This window comes from Trichosurus vulpecula, chromosome 4 (assembly GCF_011100635.1).
Source record: "Trichosurus vulpecula isolate mTriVul1 chromosome 4, mTriVul1.pri, whole genome shotgun sequence".
NCBI lineage: Eukaryota > Metazoa > Chordata > Mammalia > Diprotodontia > Phalangeridae > Trichosurus > Trichosurus vulpecula.
The window spans coordinates 182194057-182218060 of record NC_050576.1 but is presented as its reverse complement, the minus strand read 5'-3'; the positions used below and the strand labels follow the sequence as shown (position 1 = coordinate 182218060).

General features: G+C 45.5%; 1 protein-coding gene across 1 annotated transcript; it reads right to left on the bottom strand.

Annotated features, from left to right (window-relative positions):
* Positions 1-382: 382 nt before the first annotated feature.
* On the bottom strand, positions 383-16969 carry CAVIN1 (caveolae associated protein 1). Its single transcript, XM_036757554.1, has 2 exons — positions 16347-16969; positions 383-3139 (listed from the first exon to the last, which is right to left on the bottom strand). The coding sequence occupies exons 1-2, from the start codon at positions 16809-16811 to the stop codon at positions 2438-2440; spliced, it is 1167 nt and encodes a 388-aa protein (XP_036613449.1). The 5' UTR covers positions 16812-16969; the 3' UTR covers positions 383-2437.
* Between the last annotated feature and the right edge of the window lie 7035 nt (positions 16970-24004).

Here is a 24004-nt window from a genome sequence, read left to right as displayed (position 1 = left end):
AGAAGTAGAAGGAGCTTTAGAGGCTAGCTAGTCTGACCTCCTGGTTTTTTATAGATGAGGAAAGAGGCCCTGGGGAAATGATTTGCCCAGTAAGTGCTAGAGCCAGGATTTAAATCCAGGTCCTCTCACTACAGATTCAGTATTCTTTCTTTTGCCTTCAAATCTGTTCCTCCCCAATTTTCCCCACCACATTCCTCCTAATTCTCTGGGAAATTCTCAGACTAAGAAGGGTGTATCCCTGGGGTTCTGGGCCCTGGCTACAGTGGACTGAATCCAAGTGCCTAATTTCTGGGCCACAGAGGGGAAGGGGAGGGGGAAATGAGGGTGGAGAAATATGGCTACTCCTATAGCTCCCCTGGAGAAGTACAATCCAACACAGGTCTTTTTAGAAAAGCAGGTTTATTGGTCAGGCTGATTACCAGGATGCAGTCACAAGAGACTACGAGCCCCGGAGCCCAAGAGAAAATGGCCTCATAGCTCTGTGTCTCCCTCCCCCCCCCCATTCCTCTGAAAGCCTGGCCCCCACCAGCCCATCAGCACCAAGGGACCCTGGGCCCCACCCACACCCCATCCTCCATCAGCTATTTCTTCATCTCTCCAGAGGAGGAAGGGAACAAAAGGGGAAAAAAAAAAAAAAGCAAAGCATGTATAAAAGAGGTTTGTGTCCCTAAGCTCCCTTCTCAGAAACAGCCCCAACCCCACCCCCCAACCCCACCCTTGGCTGAAAACAGCTGTATGCAATTCTACAGTATAAAATAATCATAAAGCAAGGCAGCTTCTGGAAGAAATGAAGGGGCAGGGAGCAGGAAAGGAAGAAGTGGGTATTAGGCATAGAAGGACAAAGCCCCCAGTTCTAGGCTTCAATTAAAGAGTGTAGAGTTGAAGATGCCATCATTAGGAAGCTGCCATGGCAATTTATATCCCCAGAGGGGAAATTGGGCTAAGAGGGTGGGGTTGGCACTGGGGGATTCTGAAGGGAATATGGTCAAAAGCTGGCAGAGATCATGCCCTGCCAACTGCAGACACTATCCCACCCCACCCCCAAAGATACAGGAGAGGAACCCTCTGGAGCAGGGAAAACAAAGCTAAAAGCAAGGTCAGAATTGTGCCTAACTTGGGGGACTGGGGGAGGGGAGTACTAAGCAGACCTCCAGACAGTGCTACAAATAAACTTGGGATAGGATATAAATAAGATCCCCTGCCCTGGTTTCCTCTCTTCTTTTCTATCTGTCCTTTTCGGTAACACACACACACACACACACACATTCCATTTGTCTCTTTCTGTCAGAGGCACTTGTACCCCTAACTACTTCCAAAACCCTAGCTAGTCACAGTTTTCCATCTCTACAACTTTCCATTTCACTGATCCAGATGCAGCTGGGCAACAAGAAATGGGGCAGGCCCTGGCTCATACTACCCAGCTGAGGGGTAAAGTTTGGCTGACACTGACACTGTCAGGTGGGCAGGGTTGTCACAATGGGTTAACCAAGGCAGAGAACTTGCCCCAAATCTTCTAGCCAAGCTGGGCTTTTAGCTTGGGACTTGCCCCTTCTCAGCCCTTCCTCCTGCAGCTGGCAAAGGATCTGCTGTACTCTTGGGAGCACTGGCTGGATGCCTAGTCTGTTCTCTATGCTGCTAGGGAGGGGCATCTCTCCTCCCCCAGGCCCCACCTTCCAGTTATCCATCTTCCCACACAGCCATGTGTGTACGTGCCTGCACGGGTGGTGTACATGTAGATGTGTGTGTCCCTTCAGGCTCCAGCCCTTTTATGCTAGGACCTAGACCAGAATTTGGCCTGGCCTGGACATCTGTTCCCCCTCCTCAAGTGCTACCCCTAGACAATTATCATGGCCCTCCTTGCTCCATCTTCTACTACCCCAAGCTCCAAACTGCCTTCCTATTCTTTCAGGAAAAGGCCTCTGTTTCCTCCAGGGGTGGATATGGCTTAAACCCCCAAAAGATGGGGTTTAGGGGCATGTTTACAGAATAACTTGGGTGGGGGGGAGACTAAAAAGGCAGGAATGAGAGCTGGCAGGGGGAGGGAACTGTAACATCCCCAAAATAATGGAAATGGCAGCAACTTCTTCTGGCGGGCCCCAAACTGGATAATTGGAAAATGAGTGATGTCTTTTTTACCTTTCTACCACTAAAAATATCATAGTGGCAAGTCCTGCCAAAGTCTCCTTTCCTCCTAAAAGGCAGGGAAATGGAGGGGAAAGGGTTGAATTCTTAATGATACATTTACAATTTATAAAACTCTCAGCCAGTGCTCCAGCTTGGGGCAGAGAGACAGACAGACAGAATGAAACAGAGACAGAGAGAGTTCAAAATAAGAAAGGATCTGGGGATGGGGGTGCGGGTGGGATAGGCTCCCTCCCACTTCCCCATCCCCAGAGCCCCCAGAGAGCATGGCTCTTCCTTTTCCTCTCTAACCAGCTCAATCGCTATCACTCTTGTCCACTAGCACAGCATCTGACTCCTCAGTAATCTCCAGCAGGGTGTGAATGTCAGGGCTGCTCCCTCTCAGGAGGTCAGCACCCTCACCACCATCATCTTCCACTCCATCCTCTTCACCTCCAACCTCCACCATTTCTGTGGCCTTGACAACCTCAACTTCACCTTCTCGGATCTTCTTGACATGGAAGGTGAAGGGGGGCACCTTGTAGACAGCGGTCTTGGAGCGGGCATAGACCACATGGTCAGGGGTGAAGGACTTGCGCAGCTTGTCCCGGGATGTCTTCATCTTCTCCCGGCGTTCAGCAGTCACAATTCTTGTACCCAGCTTATTCATTCTCTTCTCCAGATTGTGCCTTGTCTTCTCCAGGTTCTCTTTGGTCTTCAGTCGGGTCTTTTCCAGGTTCTCCCTGGTTCGCACCTTCGTCTTCTCCATTTTCTCCTTGGAGAAGGCTTTCTTTAAGTCATCCACTCGCCGAAGGCCACTTCTCTTGATGCGCTCAGCTCTGGACTCCTCGATGATTTCCTCAACTTCTACTGCCTCGTCAGAGGACAGCTCCAGGGTGGCATCATCTTCAGGCTTCTCTCCCCCCTCACCCAGCTCATCACCTTCCTTCTCTGGCAACAGCTCAGAATCCTTCAGGGACTTGCTGATGCTCAGTTTGGCTGGTAGTTTCACTTCATCCTGGTGGAAGAACACAAAAAATGGTTCAGGGAAGAGAAGAGAAATCAGAGCTCAGTGGGCACAGACAAAATATGTTTCTGAGATAGCCCAGGACCATGAACCCAAGAACTGTGGTAAAAGCAGTGAATCTCAGACTATTGGCCAGCCTTCACTGCCATCACTGAGGGGAGCGATCACTGCAGAGAAGGGCCCTACCTTTCTTACCATTGATCAACTGCCATCAATGGGCATGTCTAAACCCAAGAGCCCTGGGAGTGGCAGCACAAAATCACTCACTGGTTATTACTCATAAGGCTTCCATCACCCTGGGAAGCAAGCCTTGTGTATGGGACCTCTTAACTACTGTGGGTGCCATAGCCTTGCTTCTTCAGCAGCCATAGCTAATGAAGATCAGAGAAGTTCTTGCCACCAAAGTCTCTGCCACTGCCAAGTGGCTCAGCATCAGAAAAGGATATTTTATCAGTAGAAAAGACATCAAAGAAGACAGACTACCGCCTGCTTTGCTGTTGTATCCTAAGGACAATTGGACCTTTCTATCTGATTTGCAGCTGAAACCTTTTACATTAGAACATGAACTCCTTGAAAGCAAAGACTGTCTTGCTTTTTCTATTTGTATTCCTACTGTAAGCACTTAATGCATGTTTGCATTCATTCATTCATTCACTCTGGGGGTGGTTTCTATGTTGAATATGGAGAAGGCTATAGTCTGGAGAATATGGAAGAGAATGGATGAAAAGATGCTTAAAGAAATACCATAGCAAGACGGGGAGGATTGTAGAGGGAGAAGGAAGCAGCGAGGCCGGGGAGGGGCTGGAGCTTCAGAAATACAAAGAGTTCTGAGAGGTTACAGAAGGAGAAAAAGTCCGAAGGAATCGGGATATATTATTCTGTAAGCAGCTGGGGCAGCTGGCGAAGGATAATGATCAGTACGGTCACGGGGCTGTAGCCACAGACCCCAGGGCAGGGTCCAATCCTGCACTTATTCTCTTTATATCTGCCATGCCAGTGACCATGACTAGCCCTGCAAAAGAGGCAGAGCGCCCTCTGGTGGTCACAGCAGCACATAGATTTGAACAGTCAGGGTAATAGTAGTAGTAGTAATCGATAATGATGACGATGATGATGTTTCGACACTTTTAAAGTTTGCTAAGTGCTTTACCTACATTATCTCATTTGGGTCCCACAACATTTCCATTTTGCAGGAGCTAAGCACCCACATATTTCTGATTGTAAGTCCAGTACCACCATGATGCAGGGCAAGATGAGGGCTGAGGATATGGTTGTAAAGGTCTGGGGACCCATTCATCCCACCCCAATCTCCTAAATTCCTTATCACTTCAGAACCAGTTCCCAGAGCTAAGGGGAAAAGGCACGAATAGTATGTTCAAATTTGCCTGGAGTGGGGGTGAGGAAGAAAGTTAGAGGTCACGGTTAGGGCTAATCCCTTTTCCCAGATTACATTTTGACTTCTCTATAGCCAGGGTCATCCCCTCCTGTGGAAAAGGGACTATAGAAGGGTGGCTGTGAGCCAAATACATATTTCCTTCCCCATTCTTCTCTTACGTCCCTCCCCTCATGGTCCACTGTCTACTCCCTATTCCCCCTTGCCTATTCATGGAAGTCAGAGAATTGTTTAATTTTCCAGTTCTGTTTTGTTTTTCAAGTCTGCTTGGGACAGAATCTAAAGATTGCTTTTCCCCCACCTCTACCCCTACAGACTTCAAAGCTTCCTCTTCCTTCCTCCCCAGGACCAAACTCATATTTATGGATAGAAGGATAATCATGGTCATCTTTTCCCTGGATCCAAAATATCCCCACACATTCCAGAATGAAGGGATCAGAAGGAGGCAGAGACTGAGCTAAGAAGGAATCAGGGAAGTATGGACTCCAAGGATTCTCTCCTCAACCCCTCTCTTGGTCCAGGAATTCCAGACTTTAGGTGTGAGAGGAAGTTGGTTTTTACAGAGGGATTCCCCTTGCAACATTCTCCAAGATAAAAAGCAGGAGGCATTTACCACGACAAAACAATTGGGAAGTCAGCCAGGCTGGGAATAACTCCCTTCCAAGGCAAGGGATGGTGGTGAAAGTAAGTGAAGGACATTTGTCCCTGTGTGATCATGCATGAGAACGTGAGCACACACACACACACACACACACACACACACACACACACACACACACACACACACACACACACACACCAGCTTGATGTCTCCACAATACCCACCACCTGCAACAAAGATTCTCTTCTTTTTTTCTCCCGCCCTTACGTATTCTCCAGTTTCCTGGTTTATATAAAAAGCTAGGAACACCCCCCTCCTCCTAATTTCCTTCCTTCCCTGTCAACATCATTAGCTAGGACAAAGGGGGAGCCACACCTCTTCTTCCAGGCTAGGCAACCTCCCCCGCCCCCATGCCCCCGGAACGCTGAAGCACCCTTATGTCTCTGTTGCTTAACTACAACTCCCAGTGGACAATGTGACCAGTGCACAAGGGATGCTGGGACTTGTAGTCTCCCAGCCACTACAGCTGGCTGGGAAACATCAGTGGTTTCCTGGGTAATTCTCTTCATTCCTCTGCCTCTTCCTCTTCATTTGTGGTTGATAAGAAGTGATTTCTCCAGTGCTGAGGTACCCTAACCTCTGTCCTACTAGCCCCTTCCTTATCTGGGAATGTCTCCTTTTTTTTTTTTTTTTTTTTTGCTCTTGCCTTGTTCCGGCCCTTTTACTTAGGATATCTGGGAATGGGGATTCAATTGTGCTTGGCCAATTGCAGTTCTACTTAAGTTCCAACTTCCACCACTTTACCATCCATTCCCTCTCCACTAGCACATTCATACTTCCATTCCTGGGAAAGACAGGGCTAAAGGAGCCATCTTAAAGAAGAATTTTTTCCCTGCCCTGAGCTCAGGAGCTGGGGAGGGGTAAGGCAGGGAATGCCAGGGGAAGACAAAGGGCTGCTGGAAGAGTCAGGAAACTGCTGCAGCAGCTGGGAAACAGACCAGCATTGTGTCTCTGCCCTGCCCCCCACCCCTTCAGCATCACTGGTCCTCCCCACTGCTCCACCCCAACCCCCAAAGCTGAGTTGGCTCATTTTCCTGGACTATGAATTTCCAGGCAGAATTCGGGGCAGTGAGCTGGGGTAGGGGGTGGGAGAGGACTTATGAACTCTCTGTTGCCTTCTCCCTATTCACAGCCCCTGGCAGCCTGGCCTCTGGGGATCTCTCAAACCAGAGTAAAGTTTGATGCACACTTGGGGAGTCTGTGCCTATCAGTAAAGGGCGAGGGAAATGAGTTGGGATGAGGACTAGTAGTGGAAGAGGGAAAGGAGAGAATATTGTTTGGCTTGGGGAAGGGGTTAGGCTCTCCCAATCTGAAGAGATGCCTGGAACCTGTAAACTCCTAAGGTGGGGGTTCACTCCCAGGAAGCAATGGGATAGATGCCAAGGGGATCTAAGGGATAAGAACATTTGCCCCTTCCTGGATGAAGTGAGAGGTAGGGTAGGTCATTTATGGTCTGAGTTCCTGGATCACCTTCCTTGTGTCCTGGCACTGGGGAGATGGGTCTTGTACTGGCTGTGGGGAAAATACCCTAATTAGCAGGTCCCCTTTGAAGAGTACCCCAATGAGACTCCAAATTCTCCTTCATTGAGTCAATTCTTTTTTTAGAATCAGAAAATGCCTAAAGATGTCACAGCGAGAAATCCCGTAAAGTCTAACTCTCTCATTTTTTCCCTCACTCTCTAGTCCTGGTTCCCTGTGACTCTCAGCCCCGGAGCCCAGTCTCTAAAGCTTTTTATAGGATAAAACTTATTATAGTTTGCTATAACAGTAGCCACAGTCTAACAGACTCTTCCCCCACCCTGGGACCACAAGGCCCACCCCTCTTTACCCCATTTCCCTGGCAAGACTCATGAGCAAAACTATGCCTTGCTCAGTTTTAACAAAACCACCACTGGCATCAAACTTGGTTTCCAGAATTCCTTTTAATGTCCAAAGTCTGAGCACATGCACACACAGTTCTGCCCCTCACCCCCACCAACATCCACAAGGGCTCCCTATCAACCCTGTGTCAGACAGAGATGAAGAATCTTGCCTCTGGTAATTCCACCCATAAGTCAGAGGAGCCACCTAATGGAATACCATGGCCCCCATGCCCCTTTCTTTAAGAGCTCCCATTTCTGTATGAGAATCCCTGTTGTGCAATGAAGAAATTTCAGGGAAAAGAAAGTACAATCATCATGAGGCCCTAAGTATGAGCTGCTTCTGAGTCTAGGCAATCTCTACTCTCTTTCTTCCCCGTAATGTTCCGAGAACACTTTGGGAAGAAGCTTATCAAATCTGTGAAGTATCTGTCAGAGTATAAGATGAAGGAAAGCTTAAAGATTATAAGGCTGAAGGTATGTGTGCGGAAGAATTGGGGAAAGGGTGACAAACAAAACAAAATCTCTAGGACTTCAATTCTTGGTTGATAAGTCAAAGGAGTTAGAGACATTAACTCTAGAACAATCTTTCCCTCCCTACCCTGGAGAGAAAAGAAGGCTAAAACCCTATCGGGCCACTGCATTATCCTCCTTCTCCTGGCTTCTCTTGGGTTGGCAGCTCTTGGGCACCCCGCCCAGGGGAGGATCTGGCAAACACAAAGAATCTCTTTGAAAAAATATTTTATTTTTTTAAAGTGGAAAAAATAAATGCAAACATTCTCCCCCAGCTGGAAAAGGAGGTGTGGAGCCTTTTGGGGGAGGCCTCCAGATAATGCTCCTCCTACTCCCCTCAGGCAACCTTGGCTGCTTTTGGCTAGAGTATTCCCCAGGAAGGAAAGGCAGGGAAGGAACTGAGGGAGAAATATTCTGTTCAGAACTGGGTACCATAGGCTTATTCTTTAACAGTCAAGTTCCACGAACTAGGGATTGAGGGGGGCGATTGTAGCTTAGACATGAAGTTTGCTTTGAGGACTCCTGCTAGAATCCCAAAATTGGAAGACAGGATAGACCCTTCTTCCCTTCAGTCCCAAAACAGGAGGGTAGAACACCTCAGCTACACACACACACACACACACACACACACACACACACACACACCCTCTCCTTTTTTGCCCATTGCTTGCTACACTACGAATTTTCACTGCACACATCACTTGTTATGGGTCCTGGTCAGGGCCCATGTTGTCCCTTTCTATCTTGACCACCACTGAGCTCTTAAGGGGAAGATGCCTCTTAGTGATCAGGGTACCATGTGATCTCAGACACTTTAAATACCCCCTGCTTCTGTCAGCTCCTCAGAGTTAGTCGGGGGCCCAGACTGTGGGTAATAGGGCACTGTCCTGGGTGCCAGGTCAAAGGGTGGATGCTCAGGCACTGTCTCAGGCAACAGGTCAAAGGGCACAGTCTCAGGAAGAAGGTCAAAGGGCACGATCTTGGGTGTGAAGTGCTCAGAGGATGTTTTCGGCTTCTTCTCAGGCTAAGGTGAGGAAAAGGGGTTTAAAAGGGATGTTGGGTAGGTGAAGAATGTGTTGAAAGGAAGAAATCCTGGGAGGCATGCAGGGATGAAGCTGGTAAGTAGGGAGAAGAAACAAAAGCAGAATGGAGTTAGACTCTTAAGTTAGGAGAGTTGGAATAGGAGGAAACCAAATTTAAATTATGTCTCCTGGGTCCAGGATGGTTTGGGATGAACAGTGCTGAAGCTAGATTGCAAAGGGTACCTGTGAGCTGGGGTCTCAGAAATAGATTCTACTTTGTGCTCTTTCTCTCTCTGTCACACACAAACATACACATACACAAACGCAATGTCTTCCCCTACTATCCCCTCCCCAGATTCCTTCTACCACCACTTCCCTCTGTCCCTGTCATTCTTCCTCTTAGGAATCACAGCCTCCATATCCTGCCCAAACATACACAGCCATCAGAGAACAAGATGTAACTGCAGCTTTTGCAGTGACTCAGGGGCAAAACTATGAAACAGGCAAGTTGGGTGAAAATGAAGATGAGGGCGAATGAAAGGCTTGAGGGTGGGGAGGCGATAGAGGGCTCAAGGAGGAGTGGGATGTCAGCTTCCAAGCCCCTTCCTTTAAGGGCTCCATCTATGTCCCACCTTTGCTGAACCATGAATTGGGCCAGTTGAAAAGAGTCAGCCGAGCAAGCACTGGGAGGAGAGGGTAAAGTGAGCAAGTAAACAACTTTGCCATCCTCCTGGTCTGGAGGCCCAGCCCCTACACAGCTGCCGATCCAGACTCTGATTAAACGCTCAGGCAGGGAGAACATAGGGTAACGTCTAGGATGGGAGAGGGGAGAGGATAAGGAAGAGGAACATCCTGCCCCTCCCCATCAGATCAATTTCCCTTCTGCCACATCACTTCTTCCACACCCTCCTCTCCACCCCCTCCTTATCCCACAGCGAACAATGGTATACCAGAATGGCCTAGGAGATTAGAAGTTTACAAAACAAATCAGCCCTAAACCTAGCAATGCACTGAACTGGACCTATTCTCGATACTTAGGGGTGAAGTCAGACCAATCTTCATACCAAAATGGCTTGAGAGAAAAGAGGTTAGAAGACAGAGACCCCATGAAAGTTAGACCTGCACCCAAATGCTCCTTCAAACTGATGGCCAGTCCCTGGGAGGAAAAAGAACCAATCCACATCGTCCCACTTTCCAGGGTCGTTCAATACTTCTACTGTTCCTCAATAATTCTATACAGATCACATCTGTTTCCAGAAGAATTTGAGGGAGAGGAGGTGAGAAGAGGGGGAGAGCATTACTCTAGTTGGATATCATTAAGAGCAAAGAAGTTGGGAGGAGTGTCAGACTTTGGAGACACAGAGTTATCCCAGGAGAAAGGTCGGGGAGGGAAGTACCCACTCTGGCAATAGCTGCTACATCATAATGCTTGGAGCCATTAAAAAAAAAAAAGCAGGTCCTAGCCTGTCCTGAAAGGGAGAGGCTGCGAGTGGGAGTAACAGCAGGGATAGGTAGGATTGAAGGTCAAACAGATTTTTGGTGAGACCACAGAAAACAAGAGCAATACACCCTTCTTCTATCCAGTAGCTGATTTCACATCTCAGGCTGAGTTGTGGATGAGTTCAAAAGGCTCCTTTCCTTAACCTGACTTCTACAGTCAAAAGATCTAGTTGTAAACTCCAAGACCCTGTTCCCACTCATGTGCAATGAGAGGGGGAGGAATATCAGAGGGGGGGTCTCTCTGTTCCCCCTGTCCCACAGACTAGCTCTGTCCATCATGGTGGAGGAAACTAACTACCTTGGTCAATTTATATGAAAGCAGTGATGAGCTACCGACTGTGGCCGTTTGCTCAGTGGCTGCCTGCTCTGGGTTTCTGTTGCCTAAAAATCAAGTCAGCCCCAGCTCCTCCAGTATGCTTACATACCACACAGGGAATGGCTGTGTATGGCCTCCAAAGTCTGCCACCCTTCCCAATTTCCTTTTCATCATTGATGGCACCACCAGTCACTCAGGTTCAAAATCTTAGAATCATCTAGCCTTCTTTCTCTCTTCATCCCATAATCAGCTGTCAAGTCTTAACAGACTCCACCTCCACAACATCCTTTATGTTTGCCCCTTTCTCTCCACTTACAAAACCTAGACTACCCTTCAACTATTCATCACTTCTCTTCAAGGTTATTATAATAACCTCCTAACTGCTCTCTCTACCACTGGTCTCTTTCTCTCTCTAATCTATCCTTCCAACAACTACCAAAATAATCTTCTTAAGGTATAGGTCTGCCCAAGCCACTCCCTTGCTCAAAAACCTTCAATGATTCCTTATTACATATAGGATAAAATACAAACTCTTTAGCTTGGCATATAAGATGTTTCACCAATTGCCTCCAAACTATCTTTCTAGCCTAATTTCACACCATTCTCATTCATATAGACCTTTTGATAGGAAAACTGGATTATTAATTGTACAAAACTCTTCTGCGTCTCTCTCTTTCTCTCTTTCTCTCTCTCTCTCTCTCTCACACACACACACATATACACACAGAGGCATGCGTGCTGTTCTCTATTACTGGAATGTACTCTCTCCTCATTTATGACTTATGGAATCTTTATCTCTCTTCAAGGCCTTCTGGATTCTCTATCCTTTCCCTCCTCAGATTTTCCTGGAGCGCTTTTCCCCCTAACAAATTCTATTTGGAATCATGCTTCTATGTCCTATTCTCTCCAACAGAACATAAGCTCCTTCAGGGCAAAAACTCCTTTTTCTAATCTTCCTGTCCTCAGCTGTATATCACAGTGCCTTATACATAGTAGGTACTGAATATCTGGTGAATGAATTTGTATGTCCTTTGGAGAGTAAAGATTCCTCTTATCTTCTGACAGCAGTTACCACTGGGTTACAGAAAAGCAGGGCAATAAGTTCTGAATCTTAGGGAGCCCTGGGCTTTTGGTAAGTCCAGAGCAGAGGAAGAAGAGCCTCCTATCACTGGAAGTTACCACAACTCCTTGTCTGCATATGGTTAGCACATTGAAAAGGCCCTGGGACACACTGCCTAAAAACACCACCAACTCTCTCCCTTTCTATATATGATGCTGTCTTGGGACATCTTGAGTTGAAATCCTGGCTCTGCCACTTAGTAGCTGTATGATCTTGGCCAAGGCTCTTAACTTCTCTCAGCCTTAGTCTCTTGGTTCATAAAATGAAGGAGTTAGACTATTTGCTCACCAAGGTCCCTTTGAACTTGAAATCCTCAGATCTCTAAAATCCCTTCTGACCCTTGCAATTCTATATCTTCTTCCCTTAAAACATGTCTCTGGCATTCAGATTTTTCCAGGTAAAAAATGTTTGACAAGGGGGATGTGTGTGTGTGTGTCTGTGTCTGTGTCTGTGTCTGTCAGGAAAAGGTATACCATATTGGTCCCACGCCCTGGCTTTCTAGGATCACCCCATGAGCAGATCTCTCCTTGGGTCCTCTCTGACTCCACAAGTCAAGAAAAATCAGTGCCTATGGAAGATAGGTGGTGATTCTAACCATATTTCTGTACTTAACCCCTAGGATTAAAAGGGGGAAGAGAATAAATAAAATTCTCTAAAACTTCTCAAAAGCAGCACTTGAGAGTAGGATATACTTTGAACCAAGGTTTGAGGCTTATCTGAGTCTATACTCCAGAGTCAGATTTTGGGCGTCAATCTGACTCACTACAAGTGTCTGGGTTGCTACCAGTAATTTGGGTTATAGTTTTAGGGAGGAAAGTCCCACAGGTCCCTCAGGTCTGTCCAGATGTCCTCTTTTTTAATCCCCATAAGCCATAATCCTATAAGTGCCTTCCGGTCCTTATTTTTAATAAGGAAAATCTAGGTCAAGACCAAACCTATGTATGGAAAACATGGTGTAGTTAGAGGGGTGTTGGGAAAATGCCTTCCTAAAAATATCTCCCTTCTCCCCAGGGTACCAGAAATTCCCACCATTAAAGTCCCTTCCTAGTTTTGAGAAGGACCTGGATACAATCTAAATAGTTGTCTAGAAGTTAGCACATTAGCAATCAGCAATATTAGTTTATCAAATGAATTATCGTTTTCCCATCCAAGTGTTACCTGACAGAATTGGACACCAGGAAGCTAACTTTTGATTTGAGGGTTAGGACAGGAAAGGGGGAAGGGCAATGCGTTGTGGCATACAAAGGAATTATCCTTGGAGCATAGATCTGGGAGGAACACTGAATTAGAAAGGGCCGCCTTAATAAGGTACTTCCCTCCATTCTCCACCACTATCCCAAAGAAATTGGGAGAAGGGTGTGAGTGGTTAATACTGAGACCAGATCCCTTTAACCTTGATCCAACAGTTTGAGGCCTTCCCTATCCCTATCCCTGCCATTTAAAAAAAAAATTAAATCATTGAATGCCATGGCATAACATCCCACAAAAGATCAGTGTCATGATCGCATGGCTCATCTTTGGAATGATGATCACCAATAAGACCCCCATTTCCCCACACTCCTCCAACTCACACATGATGGGAGACTCTGTTTCTGCCATGAATCCTTCTCCATACCCCACACCAAAACACTTATACATTCTGCCCAATATCCTAATCCCTAGACCTGGAGTTTTGCAATAAAAAGTGAGAACTTTATTCACCTCCATAAGGTCTTCTGAAATTCTTGGCACTTTTTCCCCCTCATTCTTTTCCTGGACCCAGAGCCAAATTGCATGGGATACTCTTGCTTTCTCACGGTTTGCCTCTACCCACCCCCCAACCTTTTCCTCCTGTATTGCCCTAAACTAGAACATTTGCTGAACATCCCAGGGAAACAAAGTCCCCTAATCCCCACCTAGGGAAGGAGAGAGAAACAAACGACAAGTACTGGGGACTTTTTTCCTTCTCTACTCAGTCACCAAGGTGGAGTTTTCTCCAAGGTGCCAGTTTGGAATCGTTCCCATTATATTCTGAGAATGGGTGGTGCAGCATTCAAATAAACCCAGCTTTTGCCAGTCTGCCTTGCTTTCCCCCTCATTTTATGCAACCAAAGTCTTAGTTCCTGCAACCTACCATCTTGGTCAGAGAATGGCCTGGGTCACCCAAAGTGCCCAGAGTGCCTGACATACACACCTGCTGGTCAGACAGAAAGACAAGAGTGGTGTATATGTGCATGGAGGTACAGGGAAACAGACTGACACTGCAGCCCTACATACTTCATAAAGTATTCCCCTCCACCCCACCCTCTTCATAGAGGCAGCTAGTTGTGTAATGGATAGGTCTGACGTTAGGAAGACCTAAGTTAAAATCTGGCCTTGGACTAGCTGTGTGACCCTGGGCAAGTCACTTAACCTCTGCTTCAGTTTCTCTAACTGTAAGATGTAGAAAATAAAAGCACCTACCTCCTAAGGTTATTATGAGAATCAAATGAGGTAACATTTGTAAAAACAAAACAAAAAAAACCATTTAGCACAGTGTCCAATACATAGTAGGTGCTAAATAAATACTTATTCCTCTCTCTCTTCCCCCTCTCTCCTGCATCTTCATTTAAAAAATAGGCCAGCTTATCTCAGGGTCCAAGTTTCTTTCATGTATTTGGGACTCAGGGCACTATATGGGGCTAATACTTCATTATATTCATGGGCAGCTAAGTGGCCCAGTGGATAGAGCACTGAACCTGGAGTCAGGAAGACCTGAGTTTAAATCCAGCCTCAGATACTTACTATTCGTATGACTCTGAACAAGTCACTTAATCTTGTTTGCCTTAGTTTCCTTATTCTGTAAAATGAGCTGGAGAAGGAAATGGCAAACCATTTCAGTATCTTTGCCAAGATGGGATCCCAAATGGGGTCATGAAGAGTCAGATGCCACTGAACAACAACAAAACTTCATCGATTTATTCAACTAATATTGGCCAAGTACTTACAACATAATGTGCCAAAAGGGAAGATTTAGCTGGTGTAGGTTGGAGATGGGAAATGACCCCTTTATGTTTTTTTCCCTCTTTTCCCTAAAATGCCTCAATTTTTAGTCTTTAATAGAAATGTCAATTTCTTCCCCCAAAGACTTCTTTCTTCCAGCTCTGTGGCCTGTGCCCTACCCCACCTCAAAGCCACCAGAACTTTAATTGGAAATAGTCACAGGAAAACATTCTCCACCAGCTGCTGCTAGGAGAGGAGGAAACCAGGTCCCTTTTTTTTTTTTTTTTTGTTAAGTGGGTGACTTTAGGGAGGGGAAATCCCTGACAAGTCAAGTTGCTGGGGCCCAGACATTGGGTGGGGCAGAGTCATTGCCTCCTCCCCCCCCCACCTCCAACTTGGAGAAAGATTTCAGATCTTCTGTTTCCTCAAGACCACTTCCCACCTCAACTCTCCAAACAGTATGAGGATCCCCACAAGATTAAGGTTAGATCATTTCGGTAAGGACAGGGGAGCTAAAAGGCCAGTGTAACCAGGGTGCCATGAATTCGGAGCAGTTATAAACCCACTGATCTTGGCTTCCTCAGCCAGAATGAATAGAACATTTAATGTCAACAGAGTGATCTTGAAGTTCAATATCTCCTGTTTTCTCTACTCACTTAAGTAAGGAGAAAATGAGGCAGAGATCCCAACTGGAACATTAAAGAAGACCCCAAATCTAAGAGCCTGCCTAGCTGCTTCTATTGTGCCTTCCCACCCAAACCCCTTGCTTTAATATAATTCACTGGAAACTGCAAGGATCCCAGTTAATTTCACTTTCCCTGATACCATTAGCCCTGTAATAACTTTTACTGATCCTGTAAGAGTCAACCCCATGGGTCTCTGTCTTCACCCTATCTGATCAAATGGGTGGAGTAGCAAGCTGCCAAGTTTCTCTAAGTCCTCAAAATCTTTTATATCAGACTAAGGAATCCAGGATCCCCGGGATCTCCATCTTTTCCCCCTGCCAGTTGCCCCATTTGAGAAATTTAAGGGGAGGGTTGATTCTGGGGGACTCCACTCTATCAGACTGGGGAGCAAAATAACGGGATGGGGATTAGAAGGGCCAGCCTTGCTGGCAAGAGCCCCACGGGTGCATGCCTTAGCTCTGAATCACCAAGCTATATCTGGCCAGGCCCGCTGGAGGCCCCAGTCTCTGGGAATGGCCAACCAGTGTCTGCTTACAGGCACTGCCACTCCAGCCCTTTGGCCCAGCCCTTCCCCAAGACCCCTCCAGGCTAAGCAGGGCGGCTTTCCCTCTGCCACCCTCCCTCCTATGTGTTTTCCTGAAAAGTTTTCTAACTTCATCTTTTGACAGAAGCTGGGAATTTCCTGCGGGAAGGAATAGAGCCTCCGTGTGTCCAGTAGGAAGGCAGGAGCTAGAGAGTGCTGACCCTCCACCCCCACCCCTTTTCCCGACCCCCACAACATACAGGCGATTCTGCTACCTGTGGGTCTGGGAGTGAAGGGAGTTAAAGCGGTCAGGTTCTAATGGGTCGTGCAGGGAGAACGCTGAGAACTAGGTCTCTGAGTGAGTTGAGAACAACAAATTCCGTTCCTCAAACTGAACACACCCGGAAGAACGGATGATCCTCAGCTCTGGGGCGGATAGGGATGGGGACAGGGGCAACTCTCTTCTCCTCAGGCGGGATGGCCAAAGAGGAGCGCACTGGACTCCCTCTTCCTTTCCCCAATCTGAAGGGTCTGCAGCGGCAGGGTCTCGGGAAAGTTGAGGGGTCTGGGGATGGCTGGGACTAGGCGTGGGGTGGAGGCAGGCACGGGGAAGAGGTGGAAGGGGTCTGCAAGCTCGCGCTCACCTGGTAGATCATGACTTTAAAGTTCCGGCGCCGCAGCAGCTCCGCTTCGTTGACCTCGAGCTTCTTGATCTGGCCGGCCTGACGCTGCAGGCTGCCCCTCACGGTCTTCACGTTGACACTGACCTTGCGCACCTTTTCCAGAAGCTTGCTCACCGTGTTGCTCGTGGTGGCGTGTGCCTTGCTTAGTTTGCTTAGCTCGCCCTGGATGCTCTGCACGGCCCCTTCCATCTCCGCCTGCCTTTCCTCCAGCTGGGTCTGGGTCAGCTGGATCTGGTCGACAGCGCCAATGATCTTGTCCAGCAGGCTCAGGACCAGCACTCCATTCACTTGGTCCGATTTGATCAGTTCCTCGGAGCCCCCTGACAGCTCCTCCGCGGGCGCCTCAGGCGGGGACGACTCTGGGTCCCCAGCCTCAGGGTATCCCGAGAGGGGCTGCTCGATGATATGAAGCGGTGTGTTTTCCATGGCTACCCGGAGCCGCGTGGGGCCCTGAGGAGTGGAGGTGGGAAGCTGCGAGGAGGAAGAGGAAGAAGAGGCAGAAAGAAAGAGAGAGGGAAAGGAGAGGAGAGGAAAGGAGAGGAAACCTGAGCTGAGTCCGTGTGCAACCGGCCAGCCGCCAGGACAGTGGGGCGGGGGTTCGGTAAACTCCGAAGACGAAGCCCAGAGACTCGCTGCCCATTGGTTGGCCCTACCCCAGAAAAGGTGGGGACCGGGCGAAAAAGGGGGGCAGCGACCGTGGTGGGCTGCTGGGGGGCGGGAGCACAGCGCCCCACCCTCCCTGAGATGGTTGGAATATTTGGAGCAGGAGGCGAGGGCCTCCTTGGCGGGCAGCAGGGGCGGCCGGGAGTGGGGCTGGAACGGGGGCGGAGGAATGCAGGGCTGGGCGGGGAGGTAGATGAGTATTACTCTCCTGTACTTTTTGTCTTTCTCACCTCTTCCCAAAACCTTGTACCAGTCACCACCACCTTCTCCTTTCGCAACCACACACCCTTCAAAAAAGATGAAAGCAACAACTTTAGGTCCAGAAAGTTTGAGTATTTGGTTGTGGGAAAAGGTAGAGAATTCATTCTAGGGTGCAGAGCTGGGGAAGTTCCTGTAGGAAGCCCCCCCTACACCAGTCAAACTTCTTCCCCAAAGAAGAGAAAGGTTGGTTATACACAGTGGGACAGAAGGCGCTTACAATCTCCTCTCCCAATTGCAATGCATGGCCTAGTCCCTCCGCTCCAACATGTGCCTCTATGCTTCATAAACCTGATAAACAGATTTTAGAGGGTTAGGGTTGTGCAAAATTCTGCAGTCTCTAGTCGCCAAATTCATGGGAAAGGAACATGAAGCCAGCACGGCTTTAAATGTGTGTTAATGTGTACCTGTCAGTTGGAAGATTCTGTTTAGTGCAAATGCAAACCTCTGCCTGGATAGAGGGTTTGGGCAGGGCAGTTCAGAGCCAAGGAGAGCCCTCAGGGTACATGAAGCCTCCACTTGTGGTCTGTGAGGTTCTAATTAGCACCTACTTCACAGGATTGTTCCGAAGATCAAATGAGATAACAATTACAGAGATCTGCAAACCTTAAACAACTATACAAATGGTGGTTATTGTTCAGTCGGGTGTTAGACTCAGCGACACCAATGGACCATACTGTCCATGGGGTTTTCTTGGCAAAGATACTGGAATGGTTTGCCATTTCCTTCTCTAGTGGATTAAGGCAGACAGAGGTTAAGTGCCCTGAGTCACACAGCTAGTAAGTGTCCTAGGTTGAATTTGAACTCAAGACTTTCTGACTCCAAGGGCAGCTAGTGGTCCAAGTGGTGGCAAGTCACTTAACCCTGTTTGCCTCAGTTTCCTCATCTGTAAAATGAGCTGAAGAAGGAAATGGCAAACCACTCCAGTATCTTTGCCAAGAAAACCCCAAATGGAGTCATGAAGAGTCCAGTGCATGACTGAACAACTTCCTGACTCCAGGCTCATGGCTCTATCCACTGAGCACCTGGCTGCCTCCTATGTAAATGACTTTGTTGTTGTATATATTTTGTTTGTTTGTATATAAATGGTATTGTTAATAATTTATCACTATGATGCTGAGTTCTAGGGAGCTTAGTCAACTCCCTCTCCTTCCCCCCCAAAATATCCTTACATAACCCAAACCCAAACCTGCAGACCTTTTGGTTCAAAGCTGGAGCACCTCAGTTGAATGGATTAGAGTGCTAGTAAAAGGCCATTTCTCCTCTATATAACCAGTCTGGCACCTCCTGTTAAAGAGTATTAGATAAAAAACTTCTGCAGAGTCCCCAAAACAAACAGAAGGACCCAGAACCTACAACACCCCAGAATTCCAGTAATCCAAAGTGAGGATGGCACTGCAGCCTACAGTGATTAGAATTTTACTTTTACCAGGGCTGTCTAGGGCAGGGGCTTTTTTGTGTGTCATGTACCCCTTGGGCAGTGAAGCCCAGGGTCACTTTCTCAGAATAACATTTTAAAATAATCAAAGGAAATGTTGAATTTCTGTTAGGCACTAGTGAAAATAAAGATGTAATTTTCCCTCATACAAGTTCATGGATCACTTTGGCTAAGGTAATCTAGACTGCTGTTTTTAATAGCGTGGATTTATTTTAAAAATTAATTGTATGAGAAGAAAAGATGAGTTGATAAGTGGCAAGAATGAGGAATAATAGTCCTGGTATTCAAACAATAATTAGGAAGGCTTCCAGTAAGAAGACCCCCTGTGGTGACCTTTTGGGCCACATGTACAAAATTGGCACAGGATGGTTGGGCATGGATGAGTTGTGGCCTACATCGTTATAGCAAACTCCAAAATTAATGGGATCATTAATAGAATAGCTATGGCTATAATGAGAATAGCTACAGATAATTACGTATGTGTATCCTCCACTAAAATCCTATGATGACAATTGATTTTTCTGTGGTTCTCTGCAAGGCTATAGCAACAGAGTGAAAGTCTTACCAAACTGAAAAATGTAGCCCAGGGATGAACTGTATCTGTTGTTTAAAAACCAACTTAGGTAAGGATGAAGAGGTTTGTCACCAAATATTTTTTCAGTATGGAATTGTGATCTGTGTTGGTTGAGGGAGTGTTCTGCTGATGAAATAGATCTTGGAGACACAGTCAGGGTGTTGTGGAAAGAGCATTGATCATGGAGTCAGAAGATCTGAGTTTAAGTCCTGGCTCATATGCTTACTAGCTTGTGTGATCCTGGACAAGTTTCCTGTCCTCTATGAACCTCAAATTCCTCTGTAAAATGGGGATAATAACATGTACATAAACAATCTTATGGGGTTATTGTGAAGAAAGTGCCTTATAAACCTTAAAATATTATATAAATGTGAGTTATTTCAAAACATGTAAAAATAACAGAAGTAGCAAATTAATATCTCTTTATATTTATATAGCACTTCGAGGTTTGCAAAGTACTTTCTCTCAACGTCTGTGTGAAACATCTGTGTGAAATAGGTATTACAAATGTTCCCATTTTATAGACAAAGAAGTTGAGACTCACAGAAAATAGGAGTATTCAGAGAGATATACCCAAGCTCACATAACGAACAAGTATAGGAGCCAGGGTTTGGACCCCAGGCTTTCCTCAACTCTAAACCTGACTCTCTTTCCCTTATACTACATTGCAATTTAAACTCTTTTCTTTTTTTATGGGAGGAGGGCTTGGATGGGGTGTGATTTGAGGTAGGGCATTAGAACTGGTTAAAGGAGTATTGTTTTCCTTTTTGCATACTTCTTCCACACTTCTAGGATCATTATGGAGATCAAAACTCCATAAGAATAATCAGAGAATCTCAATTCAATTCCTGGCTCCATTACTTTCTACTTCTGTGACACTTCATCTTTCTGGGCCTCAGTTTCCTCATCTGTAAAATGAAGTGGTGGGACTTGATGACTTCTGAGGTCCTTCCCAGCTCTAAATCTATGACTTTCGTAGGTGATCTTTGAGAGTTGCTATGACCAAAGAAGCATCATGCAGCCAACATGACCAAGAGCCTCTCCAAATTAAGCAAGGTTGGGAGGCAACAGCCACAACTGCCTGCGCTTATATTTAAAGCAACTTGGTAGGACCTGAAGAGCTTGTGTTCTACTGGCACATCCTTTGAGAATCTAGGGCCTTCATGCATTGGGACAAGAATTCAATGAATAATTTTTAATATTTATTAAGTAAAATTAAGCTTAAGCCTATTCTACTCTGGCTTTCCATAACAATAGTAGTAGTAGTAGTAAACACTTTTTTTTACAAAAGTCTTTACAAAGTTCTTTATGCATATCTCATTTAATCTTCATAAAACCTTGTGAGGTGGGCTCTTTAATTATGCCCATTTTTACAGATGAGGAAAACAATTTGAGAGAGGTTTAGTGACTTTCAGGTAAATCTTCTCCAAGTGCCTTAAAAAGTCAATTATGGATGTGCCAAAGACATGTCCCAGATCAGGTTCAATGGCTAATCCTTGACTCATTCAACATCTCCTGAGCTTAGAGTTTCATGGAACAGACATAAGGACATGTTCCAGGCTCTTACCTCCAAAGTGTCCTGCCCCTACACACTTGAAAATTATCTTCCTAGTAAGTTTTTGTCTCCTTCCCCCTTCTTGCATATACTAGTGGAGACCAACAGGGGGCATGCTCATCAACTTTGCTAAGGTTGAAAACCTAAGATGGCAGCGGCAGACCATTCTCTCAAAGCAAAAACAAATGATTTTTGGTGAGTCTGTTGTTTTCCAGTCAATTCTCACTCTGCATTTCTCACTGTGAATTCCTTTTGTTGAATGCACCCTGCCTAATGCCCACCCTGGGGTTTTTTTTTTCGAAGCATCTATCAGATTGCTTAAATTTGATTGAAGCTAAAATAAACCAAACACATCCCTTCATCTTTTCCAACCCCTTACCCCTCCACAAAGGAGAGAAAAGCCCCTTAATAGTTTTGAATTAGAAAACTGTGCCAGTGTGCTGTTGCTTCCTTCAGCAGCCAACATCTCATAAGACATTCATTCCTCTTTTTCTTCTCTCACATTTCCAGGAATCGAGGTTTTGGAACACATCTTACTTTACATTTGTGGACCACCAGCAGGATGAGGGGTTCTATGTGTAACTTCAGGATCTGCATCAGTAAGGTCCGATGGAAACTGTGTTTTTTTAGTAAATGATCAGACTAAATGCTTGATTTTTACACCCTGGGAAACTGTCCAGTGTGGAAAACCAAAGAGCAGCAGCTGAATACCATCTGTCATTGTCTATGGCTACCCCCGGCTTCATATACAGTATTTATTCTTTTTGTCTATTCTGCCATGTAGGTGGTAGGTACACTATATGTCTGCTGAATTAAGTTGAATATTATATATCTCTATAATAGTGACATATTTCTGTTAAAGACCTTTCTCCCTTTCTTCTAAGCAATAACATACAAAGCCTAAATATTAACCAATCATATTAAATAATTTAAATTAATTAAATCACTAAATGTATTAAATTGAACACAGTGCTATCCCATAATCTCCACCTCATTCCCATTTCAATGCCTTGTCATTGCAAAGAGGTGACCCTAAAACCTCCAGCAGGTCCTACCAAGCTGGAAAGGCTTTAAGTACTGGGCCCAGTGAAGGACATACGTTGATTGTCCAAGGACCAGCATAGCTGGTGAAGTTTAAAGAGGCTCATCACCAAACTAGTCATGAGATCATAATTTTTTGGCCACAGAAGCTCTTAGAAATCATCTGCCAGGAGGCAGCTAGGTGGCGCAGTGAGTAGAGCCCAGGTCTTGAAGTCAGGAGGACCTGAGTTCCAATCCAACCTCAGACACTTGACACCCTTACTAGTTGTGTGATCTTCGGCAAGTCACTTAACTCCAATTGTCCTGCCTTCCCCCTTCCAAAAAAAAAAAAAAAGAAATCATCTGCTAAGATGTAGAGGGGTTTTGTCGGTGGAAAGAGTACCCATAATGACAAAATCATAAGTCCTTGAAATACCAAGGTTGAGATATATTGTGCTAGATACTATACAAAGAAAAGTAAGCAGATGTGGTCCTTGTTTCTAGGAGGTTATAATCTAAAATTGCAATGATAACATCCAGAAAGCATAAGGTAATGAATGAATACAAACTAAATGCAGCAAAGTCTTTCTTTGAGTTCTTTCCCTTTACATATTATGTCTTCTTTATGAGGGAGAAAAAAAAACATTAAACTTCACCTTTTCTGGATCCTGTTGCCCCCTCAGGCCACCATCCTAGTTCTTTTCCCTTCTATGCCAAATATTTCAGACATATATATATATATATATATATATATATGTATATATATATATATGTATACACATATACATATACACATACATACATATACATATACACACATAAACACACACATATACACATCTATACACATACATATACACATATACATATAGATACATACACATACACATATACATGCATACATACAAATATACATACATACACAGTTGCCTCCATTTCCCTTAACCCCCTGCAATCTTGATTCCATTCATTACTCTCCTTCAACTGCTCTCTCAAAAGTTACCAATGATCAAAATCTAATGGCTTCTTCCTCACTTCTCATTCTCCTCGATCTCTACAACATTTTACACTACTGACCATTCTTATTTGAAACTCTCTTCTCCTTTGGCCTCCATGATGTTAGTAAGTCAATATAAACATTTATTAAGTACCTACTATGTGCCGGGCTCTGTGCGAAGGGCTGAAGATAGAAAGAAAAGTAAAAGTCAGTCCCAGCTCTCAAGGAACTTAGTCTAATGAGGGATATAGCATGTTAACGACTATGTACAAACAAGTTACATACAAGATAAACTGGAAATAATCAGCAGAGGGAAGGCACTAGAAGAGGGATCAGGAAAGGTTTCCTATAGAAGGTGGGATTGTAGCTGGGACTTGAAGGAAGCCATGAAGAAAAGAAGAGGAAGGAGAACATTCCAAGTATGAGGGGACAGTCAATGAAAACAGCCAGAGTTAGGAGGTGTCTTGTTTAAGGAATAGAAAGGATCTTGGTTCTCTTTTTTACTTTTTTAATTGTTCCTTCTGTTTCTTTTGCTGTCCTTTCTTCTTCCTCCTAACCCTGTTCTTCCCCCCACCCCACCCAATTAAAGTGTTTTCCAAGGTTTAACCTCAGAAATTTATTCTCTCTCTACATTTTACCTTTTATAATCCTTACAGCAGTCTTTTTATAGACTTAGAAATCTAGCCTGATCTGCCTTCTGAGTTCCTATCTTTCGTCTTCAAATTGCCGGCTAGACATTTCCATTTGGATATTCTACTATCATATAAAACTCAACATGTCTAAAACCAAACTCATAACTTTCCTTCCCTCACCAAAAAACAAACAAAACCCCAAAAAACAAAAAAACTCAAAAAAACCCCAAAACCCCGAACAAACAAAAAACAAACCCAAAACAAAAAAATCCCCCCAGAACAACCTTCTCTCTACTGACTTTCTTATATCTGTCAATGATACCTTCAATCTCTCAGTCACCTAGACCTAAAACTCTAGAACTCTTGTTGGTCCCTCCTCCAATACCCTTACCCCCTCATCTCAAGTTCTATCTATTTAATTTCTGTAGGGCCCATTTGGGTTATCCCTGCTCAACTTGCACTCACAATTTGGGAATAATACT